Source organism: Lontra canadensis, unplaced genomic scaffold (assembly GCF_010015895.1).
Source record: "Lontra canadensis isolate GAN:19392208 unplaced genomic scaffold, GSC_riverotter_1.0 scaffold64, whole genome shotgun sequence".
NCBI classification, from domain to species: Eukaryota; Metazoa; Chordata; class Mammalia; order Carnivora; family Mustelidae; genus Lontra; species Lontra canadensis.
Window position 1 is genome coordinate 10,929,569 of NW_022631058.1, and position 25,106 is coordinate 10,954,674.

General features: G+C 47.8%; 1 protein-coding gene across 1 annotated transcript in view; it reads left to right on the forward strand.

The window, feature by feature from the left end:
• Positions 1–202: 202 nt before the first annotated feature.
• DGLUCY (D-glutamate cyclase) overlaps positions 203–25,106 on the forward strand; it is a 71,559-nt gene continuing 46,655 nt past the window's right edge. Inside the window, exon 1 of the mRNA XM_032878637.1 lies at positions 203–374. Within this exon, the coding sequence (XP_032734528.1) occupies positions 284–374 (91 nt within the window). The 5' untranslated portion in view covers positions 203–283. The remainder of the gene's footprint in view (positions 375–25,106) is intronic.

Genomic DNA, 25,106 nt, shown 5'->3' on the forward strand with positions numbered 1-25,106 from the left:
TTTTCAAAGTTCCCCCAAGCCCCGTGAATTCTGCGTCCTCTTTTCCAGGAGGGCGGGCTGACTCCTGCAGGAAGCGCCATTGGAGGCTCTGCCACTTTAAGAACCGGAGTTGGCCGGCGGCCCAGGAGGCCGCGGGAGGCCACCCTGCCAGGGCGGGGACCAAGTGAGCAAGGGCTGCAGGCTGCCACGGTCAGCGCTGGGGCTGGCCTGGGCTCCGGACCCGAGCCCCACGAACAGCCCCAGTGGCGCGGTGGCGCGGGCGAGACGAAGAAAGGGGACCTTTATGCCTTTTGGGGGAGGCACACATTCTGCGAGGCCGTGGAAACAAAGAGAGGAACTGTTTGTAGCCCTAGTCCCGACGTCCCAAACCAACAGTAAGTCAGGAGGGCGCAGAACACGACACGGCCCCCTCCCCCAGGACAGCACACATACGCCCCTCCCCCCCCGCGCCGCCACCACCCAGAGGCTTTTCCCTGAAATTCTTTCCCCACTGGGTGGTGGGTGTGGGGGGAGCCTCTGAAGGTCAGGGCTCAGCTCCTGACAGGCAGTACCTGATGACCTCAGGTGTGGGTGGTGTTTCTCATTCTGTCCCCCCTCCTGCAGGGGCCTGGAGGTCCAAGCCACTGTGCCCCAGAAGGCTAAGGTCCTGTGAAAGCAGAGAAAGTAAAACTGAAACCTGTCAGTGTAACTGTCGGTCTTGGGACCGCAGGCTTGCCTGGCACACAGCAGTGAAGCTAATGGCCACAACAGGGGTGGCCATGGGGGCTGTGGCCGGCATGGGGCAGTTGGCCTGGACCTAGGCAGGGCTTCTGAAGGAGGGAAAGGGGCGTGGAGGCAGGAGCCCGATCATCCACTGGAGGCTGAGCTCCGTGAATCCCATTCCAGGCTCTCTCCAGGCTGCACAACTTGGCTTGTCAGGCTTGTCTCCGTCTCCACTGGGGGCTGCAGTGACACGCTTTGGACCGTGCGCCGTGCGCCACCAAATGCTAAAAGCAAAGCCTTGTGACTTTGGAGTGTCTCTTCTCTCATGTTATCTGTGCCTCCCTGCCCCCCTCCTTTATTGCAGACAATGGAGAGCTAACTATAATCCGCCTTGCTTCCGAGACCGTGTGCAAAAATTATCATGCGTTGGGGGCGGGTAGCAGGTTGAGCTTGTGTTGGCAGAAAGGAGAAGGTTGGCATTGATTGGCACGCAGAGGAGGGAAGCTGCTTTGTGTCTTCAAGATCACTGGGTATGCGCTAGGAGGAAGGGAAGGGGAGGTCTGAGAGTAGGGAGCACAGAGAAAGCTGGCTTTACCAGGAGGTGGAGTGGAGATGAGGAAGAAGGAAGAGGAAGGTGGCCTGGGGTGAAGGGCAGGGCAGGGTCCTGGCGCCGACTGTGGCTTATCCAAAATGATGATGAAGTATCTGAAAGAGCCAGATATGACATCCGGCAGCAGGGCTAAGTCCCAGAGATCAGTTGCTGGCCCCTGAAGTATTTTATTTATTGATTAATCGGAGCTTCCTTGGAAAATGGGGAGATTTCATGTTTGACTCTGAGAGGCCTGGACACCAGGCTTACACAGCGGTCCCCACTCACACACAAACATGTTGGCTCCCCGCCCCCAACTCCCCGATCTCTGTACCTGCCCAGTTCCCATGGGCATTGCAAATTGCTGCTACTCCTGGTCTTGATAATAATGATTCTTTTATATCGAGCCTTCTGTTGAGTGTGTGTGCATGGGACTGTGTGTGTGTGTGTGTGTGTGTGACTGTGCGTGCGTGCACACCAGGCACAGAGGTGTGCTCTCTTTCAATGAATTTCAATTAATCTCTCCCCTTTTCTGTTGAGGGTGACAGATGCACAAAACCAGCATACCCCTCTCCTTAGCAGATTCCACAGCCTTTCCAGGCGATCTGCCAAATTGCTAGATGACATTTGCTTTAAAAAATTTTTGAGTGCATTTTCTTTCTTTTTTTTTTTTCTTTTTAAGATTTTATTTACTTGACAGAGACACAGAGAGAGAGGAAACACAAGCAAGGGGAGTGGGAGAGGGAGAAGCAGTCTTCCTGCCCAGCAGGGAGCCTGATGGGGGCTTGAACCCAAGACCCTGGGATCATGACCTGAGCCGAAGGAAGACGCTTAACGACCAAGCCACCCAGGCACGCCATGAGTGCATTTACTTATCTTGATTTTAAGTATTTCCCGGCCTGCATTAAGGTGCTATTTCACCTGTGCCACACTTGGTAGTTTTAAAAGCATTCCTTAAACATACGTGAATTCATTTTCTCCTTCCAGCAGTTCTGTGAGATCGATAGTTTGTGTCCCCTTCCTGTGCTCTCTTGGAGAAAACTGACAGCACAGAAACCAAATGACTTGCCTTGGCCCTGCAATGATTTTGAAGAAAAGTTAGTAAAAGTAAGCTGTGTCCTTTACACTGCATAGAACTAAAGACATTCTGCTCTGAAAAGCATAGTGGCTAAGGGTAGGCTCTCCATCCAGATACTGGTCTGACTACTAGTTAGGCCACTCAGTAGCTAAGCATCTTCAGACAAAGAATTGTATCTCCCAGGGCCTCCTTCTGTCAAATGGAGACCACAGCCCTTATCTAAGGAGCACTGGATGGATTAAATGAGGTAACATATGCACGGTGTCTAGAACCGTGCCTGGTACACTGTAATTTTTTAATAAATATCCCACTGGGTACTCAAACTGTTAGTATCTGTATCTCTGGGAAACTCTCTGTAGGACTTTGGGCACAGAGTAAGTTGTAACAAAAAGACCCCAAAATACATTGACTCCAAAAGGATAGAAGTGTATTTCCCTTTCACCTACTGGCCAGGAGGTAGAAGGTCAGTGCAGGACAGGGAAACAACTCTACTCCATAGGGCCATTCAGGAACCCAGGTTCCTTGACCTGTGTTTCTTCCCACCCGCTCGGGGCCTAGGGTGTCCCCCTCTTTGCCCTAGTTGTAGCTTCTCAACCATGTCCACCTTCTGTTCCTGCCTGCAGGCAAACAGCCCCCTCTCGACGACGTCTCTCAGAAGCTGTTCAGGCCCTTCCACTCGGATCGCTCTTTGACCAGAACTGGGGCACACTTAGCTGCCGGTGAGTCTGGGAAACGTAGTCTGTAGCTGAGCTAACTAAATGTGCCCAACGAACACGTAGGAGTTCTCTTACTAAAAGGAAGAAAGGGAGGGCAAAAATTGGGAGCAGGTCACGGTCATGGGGCCGTAACGTCCCAGAGGTGTGCTTTGGACTTGAATCTGGAGTGGCTAGTGCCTGCTCAGGCTGCCAGATTCTCAGCCTACCTGAGCTCCACTTCTTAGGGATGCCTGATTTACTCTTGGATTTCTTCTTTAGCGAAATCCAGGGACAGCTCTTGGCTCTACATTTCAGACAAACACCTCTGGTGGCAGCATGGTTATCTCCTGTCGGCATGTCAGACTGACTGTCCATTGGGCTGGGCAGCCTTGTCCCCTTACCACCCAAACCTCCTAGCAAGGGTGGCACTGGCTCTGTTTATTTGTTTGCTTTCTTCTGGATCTTTCAACAACTTCCCCAACCTGCAATGTCAAATTCATACTCCAGAGGTTGTCTCCAGAGAGTCACTATTCCTTGTGATCTTGAGTCCGGGGTATCTGATGAAGGAAAGGTCCCAGCTCCTTCCATTCTCCTGGAGTCCACCCTTGCATGTGCGGAAGAGGGAACCTTCTCCCCACATCATCAAAGATTACCCACGAGCCCACAGGGCTGTAATGACGTGATCAAGCCACACGTTTGGTGGGTGGTTGGGCAGCCATGTGGTCTGGCAGTTCTGTGGTCTTAGAGGTCAACCTCCATGGTGCCTGCGTTTCTGAAAGTGCTTGAGTTCAATAGCAACCTGGCTCGAAGAAAGGAAGTGTAGATCAACGTTCCATTCTTATCATTGAAAGTAACAGCTTGGATGGGCCAAAAAAGGGAATACCAATGGAAATCCCGTCTCTAGGGACAGAGAAGGTAGTTTGAAGTATATTGCCTAACAGATGAAGGAGGAACTTTGCATGTGTTGAGGCCCTACCACGTGCCAAGCACCTGCTCAAGGCAGACCCAGAGCCCTGAATAACAAAACAGGCACCTGATGGAGTCTACAGCCTAGCAGGCTTGCTCTGCATTAACCATCTCATTTAATCCTTGTACATTTTGCAAAGCATGTATTTTTCCTATTTTGTGGACCAAAAATGTAAGTAAAGGAAATGGTAGGGACAGTTTTAACCCCATGTCTGCCTGATTCTAAAACTCCTGTTCTTTCCATTTTTATTCTGTCTGCCCGCAGACACTGTCTTTGTTGAAGAGGGACTCAAGCCTACACACAGATGTGACCTGGCCCCTGTGCTAAACACCTGGACCAGTTATTGCTATTAACTCAGGGCTTGGCTTCACTTGACTGTGGTGGTTGGGATTTCGCTCTAGTCTGCATCTCTCTCTCTCTCATCCCTCTTGCCTATTTCTCCTTCTCTGTAAATCTATCAAGCTAAACTACCCTACTCCTTCCTGGGGCTCTGACTGCTGTAGGAGGAATTGTCCATTACATCATCTGGACCATTAGAGTCCTGGGTTCCCAAGGCTGCCGGGAAACCCTTCCAAGTGTCCCTAGACCCTCCCCTGTCCCATTTGGTCCTTGGTGTCTCCTCCTGACTGTTCCTTTTCCATCAAGCCCTGTTTGAATCTCCATTGCTTTGTCTGTCATTATCATGTTAGAGGATCCATCCTGTCCACTGATAAAACTGAACAAAACTGAGGGTCCAAGAAATTCTCAAGATCTTCCCTGGTCATTCCCACAGTGTGTCTCCTACTCTGCTTCTCTGCTCCTCCCACACCAGGAGAGGGGTGTGCCCCTGCTAATGGATGACCTTCTCTGTGTGCTGCTGATGCCCATCTCCCTCAGAAACCCGCCTTTGTGTTCTCTTGCTCACGTCATTACCCTCTTGTCTACCGATATTCTCATCAGTCTCTCCCATCTGAACAGGACTCCGTTCTTGATCCCATATTTCTGTCTAACTTCTCCCTTCAGTTTCCCTTTCTCTCTCCCCTCACAGCCAAGCTTCTTGAAAGAATTGTCTACACTAGCTGTCAACACTGTCCACCTATACATTCAGACCTCCATCACCCATTGTGATCCGGTATATGTTCCCATGATCAAATGCCAAGACAGATGTCATGAAAGGCAGCCATTCTCCAGGTCCAGCTGGTGTTTTTCTTCCCGGAGGTGACTCCATCTGTCTAGAACATTGGTACTATTGCACACCCCCACATTTTGAGCCTCTCTCTCGAGGTGCCTCTGCTCTCTAGGTTTCCACGTTACTTTCCTGGACACTGTTTTCCATCTCCTTATGGTCTCTTTATGGAGACGTCCTGTTCCACTCATTCCCTGAATGTCCCCTGCACCTCTGTGTCTTACTCACTCCTCTTCTTGCCTTCTCCCTTGGTGTCCTTGGTGTCCTCCCTGCTCTCCCTCCTGCCACTGGGTCCTGAGTGTCCAGTTTTTCATGGACTGCTGCTGTGGCTGTCCCCAGGCTCCTCCCACTTAGCATTCTAAAGCCAGACTCCTCATCAGACTCTTCTAAGACTTGCCCATCTTCTTATGTCCCTAATTTTCAGGAATGGTATCATTACGCCAGCTGCCTGTGCCAGAACAAGGAAATCTAGTCATTATCTTGGAATCCCACTTCTCATTGCATCTTTTGCTTTCAATCTGGTAACAATTCCAGTGAATCTAGCTCTTCCAACTCCTGTAATCCCCCTCCTCCCCCCATTCCCCTACCATTGGGGAAAGACTTTATTGCTTCTCTCCCAGATATGGCAAAGGAAAAGACTCTTGAAGGACTGCCTCTACTCCTGTCCTCCATTGGAGTCCTGCCATAGTCATCCCTCTAATGCCTTTGGCTCAGGGCATTTTCCTGCTCGTCAGTGCTCCCAGAGACCTCCGATCAAGTTTACACACCTTCGGTTAATCACCTGACCCTTCCGAGTAATTTCTTGCCTACCTTTCCGCCCCACTCCATCTTGACGACAAGTGTGCCCACCACTCGAGGGGCTGCAGGTTCATGCCTTAGGACATGCCTTCACCGGCAGGGCCTTCTTCTACCTTCTTCCTGGGGCTAATTTCCAGTTGTCTGTCAAAGCTCAGCTCAAGCAGCATCTCGCAGACCACGACTGCTGGCTCTGCTCTCATGATCTCACTCACCAGTCTCCCCATCAGCAACTCCAGGGCGGAAGCACGTTGCCAGCACATAGAAGGTGCTCTACAGATGGTGAAGGAATGGACTGTTTTTTCAGAAACTTCTAACTCTCACTCAGGAAGCCTGAGGCATCAGGTTAAGGTCCTTTGTAAAAAAAAACTCTTCAGGGTGTATCCAAATTTTTTAACTGAAGCGCGCTTTGGCCTTGACAATCAGACATGTAGAAACTGCACAACCAGTCAGCTGAGGACAGGGTTAATCCGCCCTCCAGGAGCTAAGCAAAAGAAAGAAACACCACAGTCCCTCCTCCCCACTGTGTCTTTCCTCTGGGTTGTAAGAATACACGGGATTTTTGCATTTGCCCAGGGGTTCTTTATTCTCTGGGGTTTCTGAATTCCTTCAGTTATGGCATTTGGCCTGGGGGGTTGACGGTTCAGCAGGATTTAAGGCTTCAGGTAGGAAACAGGTCTCAGCTGGTGAGTTTGTGGTGGATTGGACTTTCTGTGAGCAGTGACTTTCCTCAGCAAGGAGCACAGAAGGCTGGAGAAAGCACTGGTGGAAGGCGATGCTGCCCGGGCCAGGGAACGCCTTGTGCTCCAGATCCGTTGTTGGCATCTCCCTCAGATTCTGAGGTTCAGTAGAAGCAAATCTTCATCATTTACAGAAACTTTCATTGTTCGTGATGATGCGATTTTACCTCCGTGCTTGAACTTTACTTGCTGACAAATCTGTTCTTTGGAATGGCCGGGATTCTGTCTGTGGTAATCACCTCAGCATTTCAGATAAGGTACTGGCTGGCTGTCCAGCTGGGCAGACTGGGCCTGGTCCAATGGCCCAGACCATGAGCGCCAGAGATGCCAGAAGCCTCAACCCTGTCACCCGAGGAGACCTCTACTTCTGCTGCTCCCCCAAGTCTGGGCTCCACGTGGCTGAGGAGATCGGTTGGACTCAGCTACCTATCTGAATGTGCAGATCAGGCCCCGGGGTTTCCAAGTGACAGTCCCAACTTATGACTTACGTAAGAAAGATGAATTTACTGGCCGAAAAGTCCCAGAGGGAAATCTGTATTTAGCTATGCTTGTTTGTAGGGTCAGGGATAGCCTCTCCCTTCCTACCCCTTGGCCCTGCTTCCTTCTCAGCTGGCTCCCTTCTCAGGGCAGCTCCTTCTATGGAGGGAGAGAAATTGTCCTTGCATCTGGTGATTTCAGGGCAAGAAACTCTTCTTTCCCAACAGCTATACAAATACAAAAGGTAACTCCGATTGTCTATTCTGGGTCGTGTGACTGTCTGAATCTGTTTGGGGTGCTAAAACAAAAATACCACAAACAAGGAGTTTAAACAACACACATTTATTTCTCACGGTTCTGGAGGCTGGGACATTCAAGATGGAGGTGTTGGCAGATTTGATGTCGAGATAGAGCCTGCTTCCTGGCTGGCAGATGGCCATCTTCTCATGAAGACCTCACAAGGCAGAGGGGAAAGGGAGCTCTGTGGGGTCTCCTCTACAAAAGCACTAATCCCACTCACGAGGGCTCTACCCTCATCACGTCATTACTTCCCAGAAGCCCATCTCCTGGGGTTTAGGATTCTAATATACGAATTTTGGGGACAGATGAATAGTCCATTGGAGTGACCATCCCCAAACCAACCCATGTGATCTTGGGGACGGGGCATTTTGACAGGTTCCCTGGGTTTGAGAGAGTGACTGACAGCCCCGCTAGGGGATGGACAGTCAAATGTCTGGGCGTGTATGAGTTTCTCAGGGCTGCCACAATAAATTTCCACAATTTGGTGGCTAAAAACAACAAAAATATATTATTTCGCCATTCTGGAAGGCAGAAGTTTGAAGGCAAGTTGTTGGCAGAGCCACATTCCCTGCAAAGACTCAAGGGAATTACCCTTCCCGGCCTCCTGCAGCTTCTCTGGCCCCCGGCAGTCTTCAGTCTTGACTTACCGCTCTATCCTCCCAGTCTCGGCCTCTACCGGGCTGTGGCTGCTCGTTCTGTGTTTCTCTCATTCTGTGTCTCATCCTCCTGTAAAGACACGCATCACTGAATTCAAGATCCACTGGATTAATCTATAAGTATCTCTTCTGGAGATCCTTCCCTTAATTACATCAGCAAAGACCCTTTTCCCAAATAAATTCATATTCAGAGGTGCTGGGAGTTAGGACTTAGACATACTTTTGTGGGGGCGGGGGGAGAACATAAGCAAACTCATTACAGGGCAGAAAGAAACTAATAGATAGCCACTGCACTGTACCCCTTGACTGCCTAGCATACAATTTCAGAAATGCGTCACCCAGCCTGGTACGGGCTGCCCACATTGCAGCAGAGCTGGCGGCTGCACATTCTTCTTGGTCGGGTCTGGATGTTACTGTTAAGAATCTGTCAGCTGACAGCTAACGATCAAGTTCAACACCCCGGCATCATTTAATGGTGGCGGAAACAAAATAAGACCCTGGGAAGAAAAGCCACTTGGCATTGAACAAAGGGACTGAGGGAAACAGCCTGTTGTGATCACTCCGCCAACAGGCTGCAGAAGATGGCTGGCAAGAAGCCAGATCCTACCTACTGGAAGACAGGAGTTCCTCCATCCTCCAAGGGTGCCTGGGGCTCTGCTCTCTGGAAGACTTTCCCTGGCTCACTGCCTTCCGTGAGTGGTATCAGAGAGGATGTGTCTTCTGGAGCCGGTATCCTCCAGCAGGCCCTTTACGAGCCTCTCAGCCCAGAGGTCTGGGCCGGGCCCCAGCGGTTGAGCAATCTCGTGCTTGGGTTTGCTAGAGGGGGTGTCTCTGGCAGCATGAGTCTCTAAACTCAAGACAGTTGCTGAGCAGTGAGTTTTCTGATAAGTCTGTGAGCTGGCAACCGGGGCTGGAGCCGGGTCAAGTCAGGCTCTGGAATCTGGACCCTGTCCTCACCCCGTCTGTCTGCTAACATCATCTCTGGGCTCTGCCCTTCCCTAGCTCTCATTTAGGTTTACAGCCGTTTGGCCTCTGCCCTGGACACACTGGTGGGGCAGGGGAGGGTTGGGAGGGGGGCGGGGCTAATCAGTCTGCTTGCCCTCAGGCTCTTTCCCAATGGACACCGGTCCACACTGGGGGGGAATAGTCACTTTGGCCAGACCAGGAGGGCCCAGCAAGAGCTGCTGGGAAGAAGCCCTCTCCAGCCTTTCTCTCTTATCTCCCACTGTGTTTTCCTTCTCCCAGACTGTGCTGGCACCAACCTTAGCCCCACGCAGGGATCTGACTTTTGCAATACCAAAAGATGGTGTTCTGGTTCTAGGCTAAGTTGAATTACTGGCCACAGGCACAAGGAGGATCTCGTGGCTCTGTTTTCCCATTTCCCTGCTTTCAGAAAGGCGAGCTGAGATTCAAGTGTGTCTTTTGTTAGAGTACCTTTCTAAAGGCAGAACAAGGGCACCTGGGTGGCTCAGTCAGTTGAGCGTTTGCCTTTGGCTCAGGTCATGATCCCAGGGTCCTGGGATCAAGTCCCACATTGGGCTCCCTGCTCCGTGGGGAGTCTGTATCTCTGCCCTTCCCCTGGCTCATGTGTGCTCTCTCTCTCTCTTAAATAAAGAAATAAATAAAATCTTTTTAAAAATTCTGAAGATATAGCCATCGCACACCCATTACCTGGCTTTTTTTTTTTTTTAACAAGGTCTTTGAATTTCCAAACTCATTGAGCATTGTAGTCTGAATCCCCAGACCCAACAGGAGAGGGTTTAGCGGCTTTGCTCCACGTATCAGACACTGCTCACTTCCTGGTCTGGGAGGGGGAGCTCCACACTGCTCTGCTCCCCACCCCAATACAGCCCATGCCACATATTAGGACTTGTTGCTTGCAAACCCCTGCTCCTGATACAAAATTCTGTGTTACATAGCACGTTTTTGATCACAGCTGGATCCACAACTGTCTCCATGATGGGAATCAGGAATAGCTGGATCAAGGCCCTCAAATGACAGGATGAGGACTTTGTCTGTCTCTTACCCTCTCTCTGCCCCTCTGTGACTCCCCAGTCCTCATTTCTGCTTTTCTCTCTGCTGGCTTCATTTTCAGGCTGATTTCATGGAGCTCTAGCCTCACCATGCATTACATATAGCAATATTACCTCTTTCTTGATTTTTCCAACAGAGAGACATGGACAGCTCTGACTGGGCTGGCTTGGGACCTCTGTTCATCCCGGTATTAACCACTGAGGCCAGGCAAGAGGAGGTACCCTGATTAACTGTCCTGAGTCGCATGCCCACCAGACAGCCCCTCTGGGTTGCAGGGAAAGGCAGTTTCAGAAAGGGAAAAATGCTTGAGAGGCAAAAATAGATGTTCAGAAATTAAGCCTTCTTGGTTTACATTTTCCTGTTGGTCCAGAGTATGACAGCCTGCCCTGCCTTTGCCTGCCCTTCAGAGGATTTGACTTTTCTCCTGCATCCTTAACCATCACGGAGAGGCTCTTTATCTTTTATGTTATTTTCTTTAATTGTGAAATGTATCATGCATACTTATAAGGCATATGTTCATCTTAAAGAATAGCAAAACAAACACCTGCATTCCCACCTCCCAAATTAAGAAATAGAACAGTGTGAGTTTCTTAGAAGCCTCAGAATGCCCCTCCCCAGTCAATACTCCTCTCTCTATCAGGGAGCACCTACACAGAATTCATCTGCCATGCTTTCCTTTATAGATTTACACCCCACCCCCCCACACACATACCCACATGCACGCACACACACATGCATGCACACACTTAAATCTCTAGCAGTATATTATTTGATCTCGCAGAGCGTGGATGCCTACTTTAATGCTATATTATAGAATACAATACATATTCTTCTGTGACTTCTTTCATCCAACATTACTTTTTTGAGATTCCTTACTGTTGATGCAAGTCACTGTAGTTCTTTTTTTTTTTTTAAGATTTTATTTATTTATTTGATACAGAGAGAGAGAGAGAGAGCGCAGGAACACAAACAGGGGGAGTAGAAGAGGGAGAAGCAGGTTTCCTGTGGAGTAAGGAACCTGACATGGGGCTCGATCCCAGGACCCTGGGATCACAACCCAAGCCCAAGGCAGACGCTTAATGACTGAGCCACCCAGGCGCCCCACTGTAGTTCATTTTTACTGCTACATACTAGTCCACTGTGGGAGTATCCCACACTGCGTGGAGCTCTTCTATTCTTTCAAGTGTATACCGATGCGTGGAATGGCCAATCTGAAGGGTGCTCGCAACTTCAAGTCTCCTGGATGATGCTAATTTAGCCCCCTCCAACCCCCCAAGAGATTGTAATAATTTATGCTTCCAATAGTGGTCAGTGGTAGTGTTTTGGTTGATCTCATTTTTGTCAACTCTAATTTTTGTCGGTCGCGTGGGCGTGGTCTGTGGCTCCTTATGGTTGTAATTTTTATGTATCATCTGCTTTTCCTCTGCTGTGAAATGCCCTGTTTATGTCTTTTGCCTATTTTTGAATGGGCTGTTGATATTTTTTTTATTGATTCCTAAGAGCTTTTTAAGGGTTTACAGGATTATAATCCGGTATCAGTTCTGTACGTTCAGATACCTACCTGCAGCTTGGGATTGCCTTTGCATTTTATTTATGGTGACTTGAACAGAAGCTGTTCATTTTCATGTGAGATTTTTTTCTTATCCAAGACACCTTTACCAAGCTGAGTCATAAAGGTATTTCCCGATACTATCTTCTAAGAATTTCTTATTTTGTCTTTCATATTTTAAGTGTTAAATCTTTCGTGTTTTAAGTATTTAATCTACCTGGATTTGATTTTTGTGCTTGCTGTAAGATGCTTGCCTCCCAGTTTTACTTTCTTCCCCATTTATTTGCAATGTCCTCTCCATCAGAAATCAACTTTCTATGTGTGAGCGGTTGCTTTTTTTTCCTCTAAGCTCCCAAACTTTCTGTCTTGAAAGGGAGAGAGAGAATCTCAAGCAGACTCCATGTTGAGTGGAGCCAGATGTGGGGCTCTGTCCCATGACCCCAAGACTATGACCCAAGCCAAAACTAAGAGTCAGAGGCCCAGCTGACTTGGTACCCAGGCACCCCTCACCCAATCTTTTAAAAAAATGTGGTAAACTATCCATAACTTCAAATTTACCATCTTAACCATTTTTAAGTACACATTTCAGTGGCATTAAGTACATTCACTTAATATACAACCATCAACACCATCCATCTCCGGAACTTTGTCAGAATCCCAAACTGAACCTCTGTCCTCATCAAACAATAATTCCCCATTCCCCCCCTCTTCCTAGCCCTAGAAAGTGGAATAAGTGGGATCACATGGGATTTGTGTATGGCTTACTTCACAAGTGCAATGTCATCAAGGTTCATCCATGTAGCACGTGTCAGAATGTCCTTCCTTTTGGGAATATTCCGTTATATGCGTGTACCGTATTTTGTTTATCCATTCCTCCATCACTGGACCTATTATAGAATATTGTGAATAATAATATTGTGACTACTCCACCTACGGTGGCTGTTGAGTAATGCTGCTAAGAACATGGATGTACAAATATCTGTCTGAGTTCTTGCTTCCCATTCTTTTGGATCCATACCCAGAAGTGGGGCTGTAGTTAACGTTTAATGATTTTGAGTATCTGCTATACTGTTTTCACAAAGGCTACCTACACCATCTTACATTTCCATTTCTACCAGCAATATACAAATGTTCCAATTTCTCCACATCCTCATCAAAGCTTGATATTTTCAGTTTTTATGTATTGTTTTGTTTTTAATAACAACCATCCTAATGGGTGGTGGAGCGAAGTGGTATTATTTTTTTACGATGTATTTAGTTATTTTAAAGAGAGACTGAGAGAGGGAGAGCAAGAGAGAGGGACAGAGAGAGTCTTAAGCAGACTCCTGGCCAAGCGTGGAGCCTGATCCCATGACCCTGAGATCCTGACCTGAGCCAAAACCAGAAGTCAGATGCTCAACCAACTGAGCCACCCAGGCACTCCTGAAGCAGCATTTTATTTGGTTTTTCTTTGCATTTCTGTAACAATTAGTGATTTGAGAGTCTTTTCATGTGACTATTAGCTCTTTATATAATTCTTTGGAGAAATGTCTTAAGTCCTTTCTCATTATTTCATTGGGTTGAGGTTTTGTTTTTCTTGTATTCTTTTGTTTGTTTTCAGCTTGTTTGTTTTTGCTCTTGAGTTGTGGGAGTTCTTTCATTTACTCTTAATTGCTATGGTTTTCTAAGAAGTCTTGATATCTGATCAAGGAAGTGTCCTCTGCCGCCAAACAGACCCATACGTGTCTGTCCTTTAAAAAATGATCTGGCATTTCTTGGCCCTTTGCTCTTCCAAATAAACTTTGGCATCAGTTTGTTGAGTATCTTTTAAAAAATCTTATTCAGATTTTGATTGGAATTGCCTAGAATATGTATATCAATTTGGGGATAACGGATATATTTACAAGATTGACTCTTTCTGTCACGAGCATGCTGTCTCTCCACTTACTTGGGTCCTTTAAAGTCTTTCAGTAAAGTTTTACAATTTTCTCCATAACGGCTTCCTCATGGTTTGTTAGATTTACTCTGAAGGGTTGATATTTGCTCATGCTCTTATAGGTGGTATCTTTTTAAATTACATTTCCTAACAGTTACGGGTAAATAGAAATCCAACTGACTTCTACATATTGCTTTTGTATCCAGAAAACTTCCTGAGCTCTCATACCAATTTTAATAATTTATTTGTAGATCACGCTGGGTTTTCCATCCAGACAATCATAAGAGCTGCAAGGGTATTTGTCCTTCCTTTCCAATCCTTCCACATTTCAATTTCCTTTTTCCCCCGTGTTCTACTACGCCGACCAGTATAATGAGCTGATAATGGGACTTCCTAGGCCTTGTTCCAGATCTTAAAGGGAGTGCTCTCAACATTTTATCATTAAGTATGCTGTGGGGCTTTTTGTTCTTTTTTCTTGTCTTGAGAAACAGAACCAATAGGAAATATATCTGTATTATCTATTGTACCTTATGTATAATATATAAGAAATTGCTCAAGGGATCGTGGAGGCTGAGAAGTCCCACAGTCTGTTATCTGCAAGCCAGAAACCCAAGGAAGCCAACGGTATACTTTCACTCTACGCGAGTCCAGAGGCCTGAGAACCGGGAGCACCAGGGATGAGGTCCTAATTAGAAGGCAGGAGCAGACCAGTGTGTCAGCACAAACTGTCAGGCAAAAGGCAGATCTCCCTTCCTCCGCTTCTTGCTCTATTCAGGCCCTCCAGGAACTGCATGATGTCCACCCATGAGGGCCAGTTTACTTTACTCAGCCCACTGATTCAAATGCTAATCTCATCTGGAAACACCCTCACAGATACCCCAGAAATAATGTTTAACCAACTCTCTGGGTACCCCATGACCCAATCAAGTTGACAGAAAAAATTAACTATCACAATATTCTTGGTTTTGTTACTTGTCTATTTTATTGTTTTTATTTCATTCTTTGCTATTGATATTGTTCCCCTCCTCCTCTTTTTTTTAACAATGCTTAAAAAATATAAAGACCATTCTTAGCTCACAGGCTATGCAAAAGAATTTGCCAGTCCCTGGTTTAGATTACCACCGCATCTCAATGAAGTTTTCCTGTTTCCTACAATAGAGTGATTGCCTGTGTGATTTCTTAAAGTAAATATCTTCGGAGGTGCTGAGTCAGAGACACAGTCACCACCCACCACGCTAATGCACACCACCCAGCTGTGAAATTCACACTACTGTGTCTCCACCCACCAGATCTGGTGTCTTTTCAAATAGTACCCACCTGGACCACACCAAGTGCTTCTAACACTCAGGCATGGTGACTGAAAAAGCTACAGTAAGACTCTGGCTCTCTCTTGCTGCCCTCTCCTGGCTGGCTCATTGTTGAGAATTTGCTGTGAGTCCTGGTGGAGTTCCTGTGGATCATGATACCTCCCCGTCCGGTTGCTGGTCTGTAGACTTGTCAAAACCTGTACTGGTAGACTCTTAACACTGGTTGTGATGGCCAAGTTTATTTTTTGTACATAATAAGCTCCTGAGACTTTTTGAATGCAGTATTATATAAAAAGAAGAGTTAGCTAGACTGCAAGCAGGGTTAAACAAGCATTATCTCGCTGCATCCTTGCAATAACCACAGAAGCACCATCCCTCTTGAGTGTTCAGCATTCCCCTTGTGCAAGTGCTGATCTTGAGACCCAGGGAGATTACATAACCTGGCCAAGGTCCACAGGTAGTAGGGAGTGGAGCTGAAGCTCCATACTGATTCAGTCCATACTGATCTGACTGTAAAATCCAAGCTCTTCATCTGCGACCCAAGGTTCTCGATCTTTGGTTAGCTGTCTAAATCAGTGGGAATCCTATGGAGCCAGAAGTTTGCAATTTTATCAAGCACTGTGTCCTGGGGATCTATACTTTGAGAGTGCCGCCTCACATAAACAGATAGAGAACTGCTTCCAGCAGAAACAAAGAACCATTTAACAGAAGCCTTTTAACCAAAAGCCTCATCCTGGGGTGGAACTAAATGCTGGGCAGACCCGCCTTCTCTGAATATAGGAGGAGATGAGAAGAATTGATAACATGTAGGGCATTTTATCTCTTCCTGTCCCTCAGGCTTCCCTGCCCCTCTCCCCGACTTAGCCACAGAGAAGTGCCGCTCATTTACCGAAAGAGGTAGAACATTCCCCTCCAGTTGACAAAGAGCCTTGAGCAAGTGTGTGCTGGTTATACGAGAACGCTTAAAACCTCAGGGGGAGTCTGACTGTTCTGAGGAACAGTGTCACCTCTTAATTGAAAAAATACAGACTGAACCACCCAGCAAATCCCCTTTCCTTTCTTTAATAAGTTAGACCCAGGGCTCAGGCTGTCAGATCTGGAACTGTTCACGGTTTGCTGGGCAGAGACAAAAGGAGAAACACTTCGTTATAATCCAAACACAATGAACTTGCCGTGAAACAAAGCAGCTTGGGCCATAACCATTCCTCCTCGGCACGCTCTGGCTTTCCAGCTACGAATCTATGTTTGGCAAGGAAGGGGATGGAAAGTTCTCCCCACCTGGTGGCCCATGTTTCCTTGAACTTCTCTATCTCTTTGGCTCCTGGGTAGGGCTGGCCAGCATCCATGGAGCAAGGGTGTGGACACACACCTATGTGAGAACCGGCCGCTGGTTCATGCCCAGCAAAGAAGAAATAGAACAGAACAGAGCCAAAAGGATGCCATGCATTGCGCTGGGTGTTCAATACAATGGAATCTTCCCACAGCCCACAGAGGGGTTGGGATTAGATCATCATTTGACAAATGAGACAACCAAGGCACAAATACACTGAGTAACTTGCCCAAGACAAGCCAGATAATAAGAAGTAGAGCCGGAAATCGAACCCAGAGTCCTGGCCCCTTCCGTGTGCCATAGTAAGGGACCCTGCCCTCTGTGTTTGTTCTTTGGGAGAGAGCTTACACTTTCAGTCCAAACAGGTTCTGCTCACAGGCCTTGGTGAAAGGCCACTTGACCTTGGGCCCAAGAAAATGTAAATATAGTGAGCCCTTTATTAAAAATGAGAATACATAATGTCAAGCGCTTTGCCCAGCACCTGGTACTTCTTAAATAACTCGGCAGATCTCTGGGCATCGTCGGGCCCCTGGCCAGGGTGTTCCTGGCTGTAGGAGGTTCCCTTGGCCACTGGGTAACAAACACATCCCACGTGACTCCAATGGATGGTCCAAAGAGGAAGAAAACATGGCTTTGGACTCAAGAAAGTTAGAATCCTAACTGGGGAATTAAAATAATTTCATTTTTAGAAAAAGGAATAAAAGCTTACTCATAGCCTCCCTATCATACAGGGTCCTCATTTCTAGTCCCAATCTCACCAACTAATAAATGGGTAGCCATGGAGAAAACTTCACCGGGGCCTCATTGTTCTCGGTGGGAAAAATGGAGACACTACCAATTTTATTGTGAAGCTTCCGTGCATGGTTGAGTCCTAAATAAATAGCACACAGGAGCCCAGGGGAAAGGAGGTAATGGGATTCGTTGGGCTTTCTTCAAGAGCTAGCTTGGGAACTGAGGTCTGAAGGTGATGGCTGCTTTGGAACTCCCAAGAGGAAATCATGTTCGTGGTGCATTTTTCCTCGTGTTATGGAAAACCCAACTCAAATTGCTTTACACTGAATGGGATTTATTGACCTCTGGACCCAACAGAGTCAGAGGGGGAGCCCGTCTGAGATGCAGTGCGGTCCAGGGGTTCTAAAGCCATCATGGCACCAGCACCGGGTCTGGGTGGGGCTTTGGCCGTCACCCTTCATGTGTCTGTTCTGCCCAGAGGCTGGTCTTGCTTAGGAAAGTTAGATGACTGGAGCGGTCCAGGCCTCACGTCTACAGCCCCTGTGGACCTTCTGTTTCCCATTCGCAAGACAATCCCAAGGGACATTCTGATTGGACCCACAGAGGCCCCATGAACCACTCCCTGGATGCGGGAGATGGAAATATGTGATCGCCTTACCTCCGGCCACAGGCTCTGTCCCCAGCACCTTGGAGGGGGGTCCAGTTTCTTGGAAGCACATGAATCCTCAAGTGAAAAGTGCGCCCTCCTGGGGGGTGGGACTTGTCAGGGAGATAAGCATTGTAGGGAAATTACATCGGGGAAATTACTTTTACAAAATAAAAGGGACAAGTAGGGGCGCCTGGGTGGTTCAGTCAGCGAAGCATCTGACTCTTGATTTCGACGCAGGTCGTGATCTCAGGGTTCTGAGATCGAGCCCCATGCAGGGAGTCAACTTGAAGATTCTCTCTCTCCCTCTGCCCCTCCCCCCTCCCCAGTGAATAAATAAATCTTAAAAGAAAAGAAAAGAAAAGAAAAAAGGCACAAATAAGACATGTGTGAGAGTGAGCCCACCATTTTGTTTGGCAGAGTGTTCTTGAGAGGTGGTGGTGAGGGAGGGCAGCCAGCAGAGGCCCCGGAGCCAGCCATGCCAACCCCAGGCCTGGCCTTGGGTGAATTTGGAAGTTTCAGCATCTACCAGGACCTCAGCAAACTCAGGAAACACACCGGTTTCCTTCTATTATAAAGGCTAACCCTTAATTCATTAAAGAGAGTATTTACTTCACCTTAAAACATTCAGTGGGGGAACAGAGAAGAGGGGAGCCCACCAGGGGCTGACTCTGGGCTGGAGGCTCTTCCTGCCTCTTCTCCTTGAGTGCCCCAACCTCCCTCTGAGACAGGAAACGTGACCCCATTTCACGGATGGGGAAGGAAAGGGAAGGGAAGTTGAGTCACTCAGGCAACAGATAGGCAGAGGGGAGATTTGAGTCTCCAGGGGCTGCTTGACTCCAAAAGCCCACAAGCAGAGAACTGGGCTGGGATTTTCTCCTGTTCAGGGGGATTTCATTGTCCTGTGTGTCCCAGTAAATGCTAGGCTGATGAGCCTTCTGCCTGGCGACACCTGCTGTGAAGGGTGAGCTTGTCCTCAGCCACGTGTGTGCCCAAGGACACTGAGGAAGGTGGGGGTCTGGAGGCAGGGGGCAACTCAGGCCCAGGGGCCCTGCTCATACCTGCCCCACCAGGACGGAGGCAGGAAATCAGGCTTGGGAGAAATAGGGCAATCTGAGCACCCTGTCCTGGCCTTTGTCACATTGTCACCGCCCCCCTCCTCACAGCTTCCTCTCGAGCAGCTCTGCGTTCTCTGTTGGTGCTCTACACACAGTGTTTCCTCCACACTCGCAAAGCTCTTAAGGCTGGCAATGCCCCCATTTCATAGCTGGGCAAACCAAGGAAGAACCGTGAAGGCTGAGGTCACAGGAAATGGCTTGTCCCTGAGGGCTGTGTCTTCTGCTCCCCATGTCATAGATGAGCACATGAACCCAGCGCTCAGAGGTGGCCCCACGGATGTCACAGGGCTGGCAGGTGCCCGAAGCAGGATTCAGACTCATACTCTGCTGAACTCCAGAGCCTGGTATGAGGCCTGGGCTGGAAAGGATGGCCCTTAACTTAAGGAAAACCTTCCGGAAAGCTGTTTGGCCTCATGGATCTCCCCCTGAAGAGTGTCCCACATGCTCCCAGAGAAGCTCGTGGTCCACTTTGTTGGAATAAGCGCGTGTCCTTTCTTGGGTCATCTGTGTACACTGATGTCACCTCTCTCTCCCTCTCCCCTGTGCCCCACTTTCCCCGCCTTCCCCAAACACCTCACAGGAGGTCTCGAACAAACCCTGGGAGGAGCCATTTCAGAGAGGCTGCCTGGGCCTGAGAGTTTTACCCCCAGGTCAAGTGAAGCGCAAACTCCCCAGAGCCTCGTGCCACATCACCCACAAGATGAGGCGGATGCTGAGACCAAGGCTTTTATTTTTCAAAGCCGCCTCCAACAAAATCGTGGAAACCAGGAAAGCATGAGGTCTGCGTGAGCACACGAAAGGTCTGACACCAGCTGCGGGAGAAGGGGACTGACTGCGGAGAAGTGGATTGCCCCCCTTTCCTTCAGGTTCTGTTTTTAGCCTGTGTTTTTCAGAGCAAGTAGGTGCCATGGTGACAGGTACCATAGAAATAGATGGGGCACCCCGCCTAGTGTGGGGCTGCCAAGCTGTTCCCATGGAGATGCACCAAGAGCTGGGGAGCCCGGGCTTCGGCTGTGTGCTGGCTGCCCGCCCGCCAGGACCCCCCAGGGGCCTGGCACACCTGCCAACCGCTCGGTTAGGGGAGAAGGCACCACAGGAGGCTGGCCTGCCGAGGCTCCTAACTCTCTCCCTGTGACTGTCCGAGGTCTTGGTTGGCATCCATCCAAGGGCACCAGTGGGGGCCTTCTCTCTGGAGATCCCACTGGACCCCCTTTGGGGGATTGGTCTTTGCCCAGCACGGGGAGCACCGAGGCCAACAGCGGCCTCTGAACTAACGCCTTGCCATTGGCAGTGCGCCGTCCCCTGCAGGGTTCCCATCCTGCCCATATGTGGCACCGGCGTGAAACTCGGTGTCTCGCGATGGGCAACAAGGAGCTTGCGTTGTGGGCTCTGGGTCCCGAATGGCTGGTGTCAGGGATACTCATAAAAGGAAACCTCCAAGAATCTCAGCCATGACCCAGTACAGGGAAGGGCATCATCCCGTCTGAGAGCGTGGTTCTCAGTGCGTGAAAGCTCCGGTCATCAGGTCCGAGGCCCGGCCTTGACTATTTCTGGACACGGCCTTAATGGGACTGAAAGACCCTTTGAAACAGTGGCCCAGGCCATCCCGGGGTGTTCACACAACCGTCTCCGCACAGCTGTCGAGAGATGTACGTAAATGAGATGGGTCCAAGCTTAGCTCATTTTTACTTGGGTTTACACCAATTACAGTGTCTTCTGAAATGTGACCCATAGATACATATGTCCTTTAAACCTGAATTGTACTGGGCCTGGCATAAGAGGGTTAAGTCTAAAGGGCTTGTGTTATTCCAGCTGCCCCACAATATCTGTTCTGGAACGGGGCTCTAGTCCTATAGTATTTGTTGCCGTACAAGTACGCTATCAGGTGGCATGCTTCCTTGAGGGAAGGGCAAGTATAATTCTGGACTAATGTATGGTTCTCAGACCAATCAGTCCAAGAACTGACCAACTAAGAGTCAATTTTACTCTCAAAGACACACACACACATGCCCCTAACAAAGGAATTAAAAAAAAAACTTTAATAATCAATACCTCCATCAACTCATAAATTATTGCCAAGTAGTTACAGATTATGAAAACCGTAGAACTGGAAGGCACTAAAGAAGGGTCTATCCTGGGGACCCTAGGTGGCTCCATCGGTTAGGTGTCTGCCTTCAGCTCAGGTCATGATTCCAGGGCCCATGGATCAAGCCCCACATCGGGCTCCCTGCTCAGCAGAGAGTCTGCTCCTCCCTTTCTCTCTTTCTGCCTCTCCCCCTGCTCGAGCTCATGCATTCATGCTCTCTCGCTCTCTCTCTCTCTCAAATAATAAATAAAACCTTAAAAAAAAAGTTTCTTCTGGCATATCTGGCATTTGACACAAAGGGACCATGGCCCAAAGTGTCAAAGGGCTTTTCTGTTTGGGTAACCGTATCTTCTTCTACACCATGCCAGAGTATTACCACTAGGCAAGACCTTTCCCAGCAGTGGAAGTGCGTGGAGCCACCAGCTCCTCCAGCCAGAGAGTTGTGCCCACCATGACCCTGAAGTAGGCTTGTAGGTCATGCCATTGGTTGAGCTGTGCAGTGACGTTAAAGCAACTGTTAGGTTTATCCCTAGTATTCACCCATGGAACTACGTGACAGCATTTACTGTTACTAACATTGTATACTTAACCTGCATCTGGATGGCTGTGTCGCACTTAATGGCTGTGGGAATTTGCTCTGACAGAGCATTCCAGTACCTCTGTATTAAATATGCAGACACGCGAGTTCTAGTTTTATAGGGCCAAGCACACTATGAAACAGAAGGGTTTGCCTTGTTTGCCCATAGCAATCTCATACCTTGGAGTTCTGCCACTAGGTTGGATTGCTTTATTTAGCTAAGTAACCAAAAGCAGATTTACTTTGAAGAATGAGCTCTCAAATATTCTATAACTCTCTAAGAACGGACATTCACAGTTTGGCAGAGAGTTTTTCCTAAATTTCTACAGAGTCGTAAAGTTACTGCTTGGCCATGTGAAGCATAGACATGAAAATTTTCCTTTTCCAAGATACGCTCCTTCTCATGGAGCTGGAACAGGAACCCTGAGCTGGAGAATATTTGACACTGAATTCAAGACACACACTGACACCTGTGTCACTTTTCACAGCAACAGTCCGAAACTGAACATTTAATGTGAATGCACCTTAACAATCACAGTTTCCTTTGTTCAATTTACATTTCGTGTTGTAGTAAAACTGATAGAACATAAAATTTACTCTCTTAACCAGTTTTACATGTACAGTTCAGTGACATTGAATACATCCATGTAGTCCTACAACCATTACCACCCTCCATCTCCAGAACTTTTCATCATCCCAGACTTACAGTCTGTTCCCAATAGACTCTAACTCCCCATTGCCCCCAACCCAGCCCCTGGCAACCACCCTTCTACTTTCTGTCTCTGTGAATTTGACTATTCCAGGTACCTCTCATAAGTACCATCATACAGTATTTGTCCCTTGTGGCGGGCTTTTTTAACTTATCATAATGCCTTTTTTCCCTTAAAGATTTACTTATTTACTTGAAATAGAGAGAGCACGAGTGGGAGGGGCAAAAGGAGAGTGAGCGAGAATCCCAAGCAGACTTTGCACGGAGCATGGAGCCTGATGCAGGGCTCAATTCCATGACTCTGAGATCAGGACCTGAGCAGAAACCAAGTCAGATGCTCGGTCAACTACACCATCGAGGTGCCCCACTCATCCTAATGTCTTTAAGCTTCATCCTTGTCATAGCATCTGTTAGAATTTCCTCCCTTTTAAAGGCTAAATACTATTCCATTGTAGGTATATGTCACATTTTGTTTAATTACAATTTAATTTTTCAATACTTGTTTTCATCATTTCTGAATTTTGAAGCAATCACAAAGTGACAGGAAAATTACCAGGGTGGTACCAAAAACAACAACAACAAAAAAACCCTCTTTTTTTTTTTCTTGAACTTCTCAGGAATAAGTTGTCCCAATAACTCCATCATCTTCTAATACTGTCCTATGTTTTTCCTACAAAGACACTTCCCCACCTAACCACAATACAACCAGTTTTTGCAGTCGTGTCTTTTACCACAAGAGGATCCAGTTCAAAATCCCTCTTGGATTTAGGTATGTCTGTTTAGTCTTCTTCTGTCTAAAAGGACAGCTTCTTGGTGTCTCCTTGACTTTCATGATTTTGACACTTTTAAAGATCACAGACATTATAGAACATCCCTCAGTTAAGATCAGATTTAAGTTATGCATCGTGGCGGGAATATCGTAACAGTGACTGCCTTCTCCTTGTACCCTACCAAGGGATCCGCCATTTTGGTTTGCTCCTATACTTTGACCACATGATCAAGGTGGTGTCTCCAAGGTCTAAAGATAAAACTAGTCTTTTCCTCTTTGTAATGGATAGGTATTTTATGGGGAGGAACTTCAAAACTGTCACTATCTCCTTCCTCATCAACTTATATTATTTCTATCTCCACATGAATATGGATTCCTATATTAGTTCGTGGGTTATATCCATTCCCATCATTATTTAATTTAAAGCTCACACTGTCCCCAATTTGACTGCTGATACCTCTTTCATTCTGTGTCCATTCTGTATGGCCCCATCATTCTTTGAGCATGTCCTCACTTTCTAGCACAACGAGATGTTCTAGGCTCATCTTCCGACTTCCTGGCCCTGGTTGTGGAATCAACCATTTTTCCAATCTTCCATCACTCATTTTTCCAATTTTCCAATTTTCCATCACTCATTTTAATGGAAGATGGTATTTTGAATCCAAGAGTGGGACACCAGATGGGCTCGTGCCTATTGAAATGTTGCTGCTCCCAGGCAGAGCTAAGGAATATATGTTTCCCTGCATGTAGGTGCACACACACACACAGATACATGCACACGTGGGTACACTCCTTACCTTCTGATGCTACATACTAGGCCACCATTCTCTGACCCTAGGAAGCATCCCTCCTTGCCCTGAATCAGGCAGTGACACCACAGGCCAGGCCACCCTCCCTGGGGATGTCCTTCTCATCACTTGAGCTCCAATCCCCTGCTTTGGGCCACCATGGCTCCCTCCTTCTCTCCCCCACCATGGACCTAATGACTTTAGGTAGGACTGGATTGTTTAGGAAGGGGAAGTAAAAGGGACCACCATTGGCTTTGGTTGAGAAAACTGTTTTGTTAACAATCTTTTTGCTTATTGCGAGCATGCGTATCTGACCTCTTAGACAAACAATACTAAACATGACTGCCAGCATTTCCCCTGATCTTTTGTCTCTGTGATTATAATGAAACTAAATGTATGAGTTATTTATTACAGTTAGGATGCTTCTTCCCTATGACGGCATCTATTTCCAAACGTACCATTGTATTTGGGCTGTCATCAGCCACTCTCCTGGCAAATGTTGAGTAACTCCCACCACAAAAATTTATGAGTGAAGAAAAGTTCTATACACCTATTGCTCTGCTCTCCCATTATCAAGTTGTAGGACTCTATGCAAGGGACCCAGGGGCCTCGAAAGATACCAGAAATGGAGTTTTGTATTACTGCGAATTGGCTTGTGCTTGTGAGTAAATGAGATACTCCTGGCAGGGCTGTGAACATCAAGGAAATGGACTAGGTCTCCTACTAATTTTTTCATACCCTTCAAAGTCGGGCTAAGCACCATCCTGCTTCTGGTGTGGGTGCTCCCCGTGCTTGTTAGCCGACAGAACCATGATGACTTCATCATGGCAGTGAGGGAGAAAAGGTGTGAGTTTCAAATGCTGATGGATGTTATCCTCCTTGACCTCCATGATCTCAAATTCCTGCTTGCAATACTTGCTTCCCTGGGTTTCTGAGTTGTATGGTTTCTCTCCTGCCTCCTGGGCTTTCTCATCATGGTTGTCTTTGTGCCTGTCACTTGCTCTGCTTGTCTCCCCCAAGAGCGGGCTTTTATTGGGTGTTTTCCAAGATACAGCAAGGAATAAAGCAGATCAGAAGTCCTTCCCTGACAACCGAAAGCCTCCCTCTGTGTGTGTGTGTGTGTGTGTAATTTTTTTATCCCCATTTCAGAGGAGCAACAGTTATGGACCCCCAGAAGGGTGTTGAGCCCTGGTTGATTCAGCCCAGCAAATGAAGGGTTAAGGCACCCACTCTCCTTCAGGGTTCTTGTCTAGGAGGGAGACTTTCTGGACACTCATCCTTTAGCAGGTCTCCCCTCTCCTCTGCCAGCCTCCTACTTAGCTTGCCCTGTGGTCCAGTCCCCTACCTGTCCCCGGAACCTTCCTGGTAAAAGGCGAGTCTTA